The sequence below is a fragment of the Marmota marmota genome, unplaced genomic scaffold, assembly GCF_001458135.2.
Source record: "Marmota marmota marmota unplaced genomic scaffold, marMar, whole genome shotgun sequence".
Classification (NCBI taxonomy): domain Eukaryota; kingdom Metazoa; phylum Chordata; class Mammalia; order Rodentia; family Sciuridae; genus Marmota; species Marmota marmota.
The window spans coordinates 1,512,139-1,520,681 of record NW_026000283.1 but is presented as its reverse complement, the minus strand read 5'-3'; the positions used below and the strand labels follow the sequence as shown (position 1 = coordinate 1,520,681).

At 51.6% G+C, this 8,543-nt stretch overlaps 2 protein-coding genes across 3 annotated transcripts in view; both read right to left on the bottom strand.

The window, feature by feature from the left end:
• Positions 1–7,938, bottom strand: part of Elf4 (E74 like ETS transcription factor 4) — a 50,122-nt gene extending 42,184 nt beyond the window's left edge. For both annotated transcript variants that reach the window (XM_015498489.2, XM_048797113.1), the window contains exon 1: positions 7,916–7,938. The gene's annotated coding sequence lies outside the window, so the exon portion shown is untranslated. The remainder of the gene's footprint in view (positions 1–7,915) is intronic.
• The window catches only part of Aifm1 (apoptosis inducing factor mitochondria associated 1), a 44,668-nt gene continuing 41,922 nt past the window's right edge, over positions 5,798–8,543 (bottom strand). The window contains exon 11 of the mRNA XM_048797116.1: positions 5,798–5,826. Coding sequence (XP_048653073.1) covers positions 5,813–5,826 — 14 coding nt within the window. The 3' untranslated portion in view covers positions 5,798–5,812. The remainder of the gene's footprint in view (positions 5,827–8,543) is intronic.

The window sequence follows — 8,543 nt, the reverse complement described above, 5'->3', positions numbered from 1 at the left end:
CTCAACCCTAACCAGGGCCCTTGCGGGGCGGGAAACCCCCCCACACACACACAATGTTCCTCGGAGTAACCTATTCCCAATGGACTCGAAGGCTGCGTCCAACCACCTCGGCCTGTGCACTCCACTCGTTTGACGCCTTTGCCTCTGGCCCTGTAATGAACACTATCAAGCGCCTGCTGTGTGCAGACCGCACGGGCCCAGCGGGGGGTGATACCCAGAGGCTCTAAGTTGGAAACTTAGACAACCCCTGCGGAATCCCTGGTCAAATGCATGTTGAAGTTTGTGTGACAGGAGAGTGTCCGGGACTCCTAGGGAAGTCCAACCCAAGTCTCCTGCGGAGGAAGGCAGGGAGGATAGGAATCAGGAAAGGGGCCGGAGGGAATGTGGCTGACAAGGCAGGTGCAAAGGCAACCAGAGTCGTGGTGCTGGGAGAAAGCTCCTGCCCACCCTTCTTCTCCAGTCCAAAGCCAATCTGCTCTACTTGAAGTGCCCATGTGAACCGGTCTCCCATTCTATCTCCCCTTTGCCCCTCCTCTGAACCGCCTCCACACCCATGCCAGCTCCCACCTGGTTCAGCAGCAATGAAGTTCTGGGAAGGAGTTTGCTGGAAATTGTCACTCCTTATGGCTCTGCATGGTCTGCAGGAGCGATCCAGCCAGGCCTTGACCTTGGCAGAAAGCAGCTGAAGGGACCTCAGAGGAGGAGTGCCCTCTGAGGCATAAGGGTGGCCAAAGGGCCTACAGTTCAAGGACTTACCCAGCCACTAGCATCTGTGTGGCTCCTCAGCCTTGGAAAAGATGATCCCTGGCACAGGGCTAGGGACAGGGGTGGTGGTGGCAGATGATGGTAGCAAAGGTGGCTGTAGATTACAGGTTGCCAAGGAAAGATGTAGTGGCTGGACTGGGACAATGGCCCCTAAAACCTCCTGGATACCCACAGCCAAGTCCCTGAAACAAGTACTAAGAACAACTTTCCACTTATTTTTTAAGGGATTCTGGAGACACACAGTTAGTTCTCTGCTGGCTCTTGCTTATAAGACTTGTTTGCAGTAGGTCTCAACTGTCTCTAAACCATATTACCTTGATCTTGAAATTCACTAATGAACACACACACACAAACATATTTACCCTTTGCTAAGAGTTTAGTGGTCTCTGTGTGTTGGGTGGGTGGGGGTCAAACCCAGAACTTGCACATGCCAGGCAAGCACATTACCACTGAGCTATATCTGCAGTCTGAGTTCAGTGGTTTGTAACATCAGACAGACCCCTGTCTATTCCAGCTGCACCATTAGTTTGTTGTTGGTTTTTTCTTTTTTCCTTTTTTGGTACTGGGGATTGAAACCAGGGGTGCTTAACCACTGAGACACAGTCCTTCATGTTTTTTATTTTGAAACAGTGTCTCACTAAGTTGCTTAGGGTCTTGCTAAGTTGCTGAGGCTGGCCTTGAACTTGCAATCTTCCTGCCTTAGCTTTCAAAGTCACTGGGATTATACACATTGCCATTATGCCCAGCTAGCTGCACCACTATTAAGTTAGTGAACTACGTGACTTTAGGCCAGTCATTTAAACTCTTCTGAGCCTCACTTTTTCTTTCTTTCTTTTCTTTTTCTTTTTTTGTTTTGTTTTGGTACTGGGGACTGAACTCAGGGACACAGTACTACTGAACTGTATCCCCAGCCATTTTTATTTTTATTTTAGTGAGACAGGATCTCACTAAGTTGCTGAGGCTGGCCTCAAACTTGCCATCTTCCTGCCTCTGCCTCTGGAGTTGCTGGGATTGCAGGCATGCATCACAGCACTTGGCTTCACTTTCCTTATTTGAAAATTGGGAATCATAAGCCTACCTCACAAGGTCTGATGAGGACTGAATGAGATAATCTGTATCTCTGGCAGTGCCTGGTGTGTAGTAAATGTTGACTGTCTTCAGCATCATCTTTATCCTCATTTTGCTTCCTCAACCCAGGTCTCGGGAGAAAATGTGCCAGGACCAGGGCAGATGCTGCTAGGGAGTAATCGTGGATCCCTCCTGTGAGTGTATATGGATTCAACCAGGGCAGAAGCCTCAAGGTGGAGCACAAGGCAAGGTCTCCCTTTTGGAAGAGCAGGGAAAGTGTTCAGTATTGTAGAGCAGCTCATGGTGACTGGCCCTAATGCCTGCCAGGGACCTGCTGACCAGGGCTTGTAGGAATCCCTTAAACTCCCACCTTCCTCAGCCACTTGGAACTAATGGCTGCCCCATGATATGGAGGTTGTAGCCAAAGCAAATCCCCCCTCCCACCTTGAAGAAAATCTTGTGTCTGCCTCACCTTGGGGAGCCATGAGCCACCCAAATGACCTTCCTGGCTGCCCTTCTCTATGACCTTCATGTTCCACAGCCTGTCAGCTCTTCCCCACCTGGCTCCCCACTTAGGTGTTGGGTGAGCCCCAGCCAGGTGGGGCCAGCCAGGCTGAGATCACCATTCTCCTGACGACAGCCACACTGTCTCTGCCAATGGCTCATTCCCTGAGTTGGCAGGAATTCCCCTTCTCGGGTTGCCTGAGTTGCCCATGGATGCCTAGGCTGTACCATCTAGCAGTGGACTCTCAGTCTCTCTCCTTCCTCCCTGTTCCCCCCACTCTCCAACCATGACTGATTGCTGTCAGGGCCTCAGAACCTGGATCCTGGCAGGAACTGAGGGCCCTCCCAGCTGCCCACAGCTTGTGGGCAAACTTCTCACTTGTTCATTCACTTGCCCTCCACCTTGACAACATTCCCAGTCCCTCTTTGTGTCTCTTTTTTCAAGTGGTTCCCAATGGCCTCATGTTTTTCTGCAAATCATCACCTCCCCAGGTTCTTTGGAGACAAGATGCCTGGTTGCTTCTCTCTTCATTTAATCCCTTGGCCTCAACAAATTTTAGTCAAACTTGTGACCAGAACAAAACACCACAATGCCACCACTTTTGTAGCCCTTTCTTTCTACCACAGGTACATGCTAGGAAAGTTGTCAATCAGTCCATCATATCTTTGAAGGAAAAATATATTCAAAAGCTAGAGAGAAGTTATGGTTTCAAAGGAGCCTGGAGAATCCTTCTATAATTCTTTCTGTAAAGCCAGTTGTCATACTTCTGTTGTGTTCAGTAACCCCAGGTTTGCTTTTATTGTGTTTATATGAAAAGGTCCTCACTGGGTGCAGTGGCACATGCCTGTGATCAGGAGGCTGAGGCAGGAGGATGGCAAGTTCAAGGCCAGCCTTGGCAATTTAGTGAGACACTCTCCCAAATTTTTTTTTAAATATTAAAGGACTGGAGGTGTAGCTCAGTGGTAGAGCAACCCTGGGTTCAATCTCTAGTACAGATAAAGCTTGTCAAGTAGCTGCAAAATAGAGTTCCTTCCCTGGCTAGATTATACCAAAGTTTTTCTGGAATAACAGGATAACTGCCTGCTGTTCTGGCCTGTGATAGGGGTGGGGATGCTGTGCCCAAGCTATAATGCAGGCAGATAAGGGGATGGAATTGGTAGCAATTTCCCAGATCATGATTTTTTCATCTGTCTTGCCAACTTCCTTGGTCAGGGACAATGCCCTACTGGAGCTCACAGAAAACCCCTCAGCCCCACTCAGTTTTCAGTGATTAAAATAGAGAATTCTACATTTGCCCTTTAAACAAGCCCTGGCACCATGAGAACCCCTAAAACACATCAGATAACAGTGGGTCTCATTTCTTGGGGGAATTATACAACAGTACGGGGGACTGCCTGAATTGAAATGATTCCCAACAGGAGGTGCAGTGCCCCAGATCTGGCACTCAGCATGTTAACCCTGGGCACGGTGGCTGCTTGTAAGCACTGTACCCACAGCCAGTAGCAGGGCTGGTGTTTAGGAAACAGATTTAGTGCCCTTCCATTGTCCCTCTGGGATGGCAACATATTTGGGAGGTGGGAAGGGGGAGGGACCCAAGACTGTGGTTCATTTGAAAAGAACAAGGAAGAAGTGACCTCACACAGAGGTCTGCAAATGACTGCGAGCCCCCAGGAGTCTCTAGTCTCATGGGTCCACAGCCCCTATCTTGGAGCAAGAGGACTGTCTGGAAAAGTTCCTGGGGCCAGGGCAGAGGTGCAGACACCTGCTGTGGGCACATACCAGAGACAAATACAGCATCCAAGGGTTTGGGGCCACTGCCCAGTGGAGCCACAGTTAGTCCCTCGGCCCTCAACATCTGCTAGCCCAATACCTATCTTGTGTCATCTTTTTGATATCTGATGTGTCCTCAGAGTGAAACTGGGGAGGCCCTGGCCTTGGCTCACTGCCCACATCCCAGTGCAGATGGGCCAGAATATCAACAAATGGAAATGTTGCCACAGGGGCACTGAGTGATTTCTGCAGACCCTTGAGTGTCTTAGGAACAGGGACACTAAACAGCCATCATGCTGACAGTCCCTCCTAAGATGGAGAAGAGATCTGGGAGAAGGGAGGGGGTTCTGGTCCCATATGGGACTCTACATATTTTATAAAATGAATGGTGCCCCTGGAGTTGTGGAAAGAGTTGGCAGTAAGTACAGATCTGGGAGATTCAGAGAGGGTGCTTGAATAGGAGAGATCAGAAAGGGCTCAAACTAACTTGCTATGGTGGTGCACACTTGTAATCCCAGTCATTTGGGAGGCTGAGGCAGAAGGATTGCAAGTTCAAGGCCAGCCTCAGCAATTTAGTGAGTCCCTAAACAACTCAGTGAGACCCCGACTCAAAACAAAAAATAAATAAAAAGGGCTGTGAATGTAGCTCAGTGGTAAAGCACCTGTGGTTCTAATCCCCAGGAAAGGGGGGGGAAGGAGAGACAGAGAAGGAAGGGAGGGAGGGAGGGAAAGAAAGAGAGAGAGAGAGAGAGAGAGAGAGAGAGAGAGAGAGATGGGGGCTGGGGCTGTAGCTCAGTGGTAGAGCACTTGCCTAGCACATGTAAGGCACTGAGTTCGATCCTCAGCACCACATAAAAATAAACAAATAAAATAAAGGCATGATGTCCATCTACAACTAAAAAGACAATTAAAAAGAAAGAAAGAGAGAGAGAGAAAGGGGATGGGGAAGGGCTCAGACTGAGATGCCCAGTTGAGGGCATAGGGTCCTCATCCCCAACATCTGGTTCTGGGGATGAGGGGATGGGATAAGAGGCTGTGATAGGGGCTCATTAGACCCCACTTTACATCCTGCTAAAGGGCAAGCTCAGGCTGATGGTTGTACCAGAAGTTAGTTGGTCCTATTTTCTGAGGATTGCCCCATCCCACAGGGAAGCAAGGACAAGCCAGAGACATTTGCTAGACAGAGGATAGCACAGGCCCAATGGGAAGGCAGCCACACATCAGTTTCCCCACCCTGCCCACATGTCACGGGTTTAGGTTGTTGTTGTTGTTTAATGCAGAAAAATACAACATTTAATGTCTATAAAGGTGCAGTGTGAGTCATTTCGCGGAATGTCTAGGCCCTTTTGCTGGCAGCAAATAAACTTTCCAGCCCTCTTTTGAGGAAGCCATCCAACTGGGCTGCTGCTGCAACTCTGTGTGTGAGAGAGTGCAGGAGTTTGCCTGAGGGTCTTTGCTAAGACCTTGCCTGCCTATGCGTGCATCTGTGTGGGTCTCACAGATGTGATTGAGGGTGTAATTGTGTTCGGGGTTTGTGTGTGTGTTTGTGGGCCCAGTTTTGGATATCAGTGTCCAGTCCCCTCATGTGTGCGTGTGTGTTTGGCGGGGGGCGTGTGCATGTGTGCATCTGCAAGGCAGTATGGTATGTGAGCCTGTGCATCTGAGGGTGACTACGTGTACATTTTTTTCCTCTTTGCTGCCAAATTATCTTCCCATCTCTCCCCTCACGAAGCAAAGGGCTGACTGAGGGAAGCTAGCAGTCCAAAAGGGAGGTAGCAGGGGAGGGGAGAGGGGCTGGAGAGAAACCAAAGCTATTCCACTAGTTGGAGGAAAGTGTCAGCCAAGGATGAAACTGAAACTGGAGTAGCAGCTCGAACTAAAGCACCAGCACCCTGGGATCATCCCTGGGCTCTGGTTCCTCCCCCACCCCCTCCCGCCAGCAAAGGAGATTAGTCAGCCTGAAATTCCCATCCCTGCAGCCTGGACTTGGGGTTGAGGCTGTGAGGCTGGGCTAGAACGTGGCTGGTGGTTAGCATGTGACCCCGTCAGTGCCCATTATCACATTAACACAAATTTGTAAATCAGATCTTCATCCCAATCACCTCTTAGGGCACAGATCCAGGCTGGAGGGAGGGCTCTCAACTCAGGTCCTGCTCTGAGTGAAGCCGGCAAGGTGGCATCAGAGGAGGGCATAGGCTCAGGACTGAGGATCACGATGGGGGCAGAGAGAAGGGGCAAAAGAGGGGACATGAGGCATTGAATTTTGCCAATTTGATCCTTTCCCTCAGTTGTGCTCTGGGAGGAGACACCTTGGGGAGGGGGCTAATAGAAAGGAGGGGGTTTCCAGGAATAGCTGGGCACCGCCCTGTAGGAAGGAGGCCCGGGCTCTGAGGTCTGGGCGGGAGACAGACAGTATTTCTCCTGGCACACAGTGAAACCTGGGAATGTTTAGGATCCTTTGGGTTTTCCCCCTCTTTCCTCCTTATGGAAAATCTTTAGATAACTTTCTCAGATGGTTTTGGACACCCTGAAAGCAGGAGAGCTGGATGGACTGAGGGGGAGAAGAGTCACCCAGAACACTAGGACAGGGTGTATCTTTTATTTCTTGGCACAGAAAAAAAGAGGGACTCACTCTACCCGTATATTTTGTTGTAAAGTTGTATCATGGAAATGGCCACTCTAGTCTCTAGGAAGGATGGGTTAGAGTCCCCAGCTGGTTTTCCCCCTCAGCTGGGAGGTGTCTGGCCACAGATTTTTTTTTTTTGTCCTGATATTCTCAATTTGTTAACTAAACAGTCACCGTGTAACCATGAACCATAGGTCATAGCCATGGGAGGTCCAGCACAGCATAGTGACTTCCAGAGCTCGGGGCCTGTGATTAGTTAGGACACAAAACTCTAACTACAGAGACCGAGGTTTCGAGCTAGAACCCCAGATGGGCCTCTTAGCATTTTTTTTTTCCTTAAGTAGCTGCAGAAGACTCGATCGATCGACAAGCATGGATCTCTAAAACTCGCTGGAGATCCTGTCTCAGGCTGAGCCCTTAATTGTCATGTAGGCCCAGTCCTGGTCCCAGACTGAGCCCCAGCCCTGGCCACAGTCTATAACCCTGTGCTGGAGATGCATTCTCAGTCTCAAGGGAACCAGGCTAGCGAGTGGCTGTTCAGGGAAACCCACCCCCAGCTCTGGAGACGCGACTCAAAGTTTCCATTCTACTGCCCGCGGATCAAGCGCACCATCTCCGGGTTGCAAAGACGGCCCTGAAACCACAATCCCTTTGCTGAAGTTAAGAGCCGCCCCGAGCTCTGCGGGGCCTGGGAGGTGGCCCAAAGGACTATGAAGAAGCGTCGCAGGAGCCAGCCCTTCGCCTGGGGCTCTGGCGCCGCAGGGCGGCTCTCTTGACTCCTGGGTGACAGCGCAGCCTTCTCTTGAGTCCCAGCGTCAGACCTGAGGAGCAGCAAGAGCTCTCCTGGCCCCTTATGTCTGTCTTTTCCTTGCCACCCTCCTTCTCCCCTTGCTCATCCCCCAACCCCGGGTTCCCTGATGGGGCTGAGCTCTCCACCCTCCCTTCAGTGTGAGCAGGGCGCCTCTGTAGCGCCACCTACAGGCGGGACGTGCGCGGCGCGGCGACTCGGGCTGTAGCGGAGGCGGCGGGAACTGGCGTCCCAGAAGGAGGCGAGGTTGGCTCCTCTGCCCCCTGCGTTCCCAGCTGGTGCAAGGCCTCCCCTCACCGCCCCAGCCCCAAACGGCCTGGCCACAGTCGCTCAGCCCTGTGCACTGCAGAGCGCAGGCCGCCGGTGCTCCGACCTTTCACTCCTGCTCCTGCACTCTGAGCGGCCTCCTGCCCCGGGCGCCTCTTCTCGGGAAGCAGTGAAGTCACACTGGGCCCGATCCGCTGACTCATGAGAATGAGAATCCTCCCCGCTGCCCGGCACACCCCTTGAAACTTCCCCTCAATCTCTTCTTTCCTGCTCCCGCCCCCCTTCCTCCCGTCCAGGCAGGCGAACAAGGACGGCTCAGGGCTCCCAAGGAAGGCTTTGGCAAGGCAGCTGGGAGGGAAGTATCCGGCCAGGTCCCGTGGAGACCGCCAAGCTTCTGTTCCAGCCTCGCCACTCTGCACTGTTCTGGGGCGCATGGAAATTGTCGGGAGGGGATGGGAATTCATGTTTACAACTTTGGGCAAAGCTCCCACTAAGGTATCCTTTTGCAATTAGCCACCTCATACAGGAAGCGCCTGCTGAGGGGAAGGCAGCTGGGCACCCCTTCCTTCCACAGGCCTGAGGGCAGACTAGGGAGTTCACCTGAAGCTGAGTTCTCTTCTTTAGCACCAGCTATTCCAGTAAATGGACAAGCACAAGTGTTTGGTTGGGGTCCGGTAGGGGCTCAGAAGGGCTTGTGCTACCAGAATGACAACTGCTATGAGCTTTGAACTGTC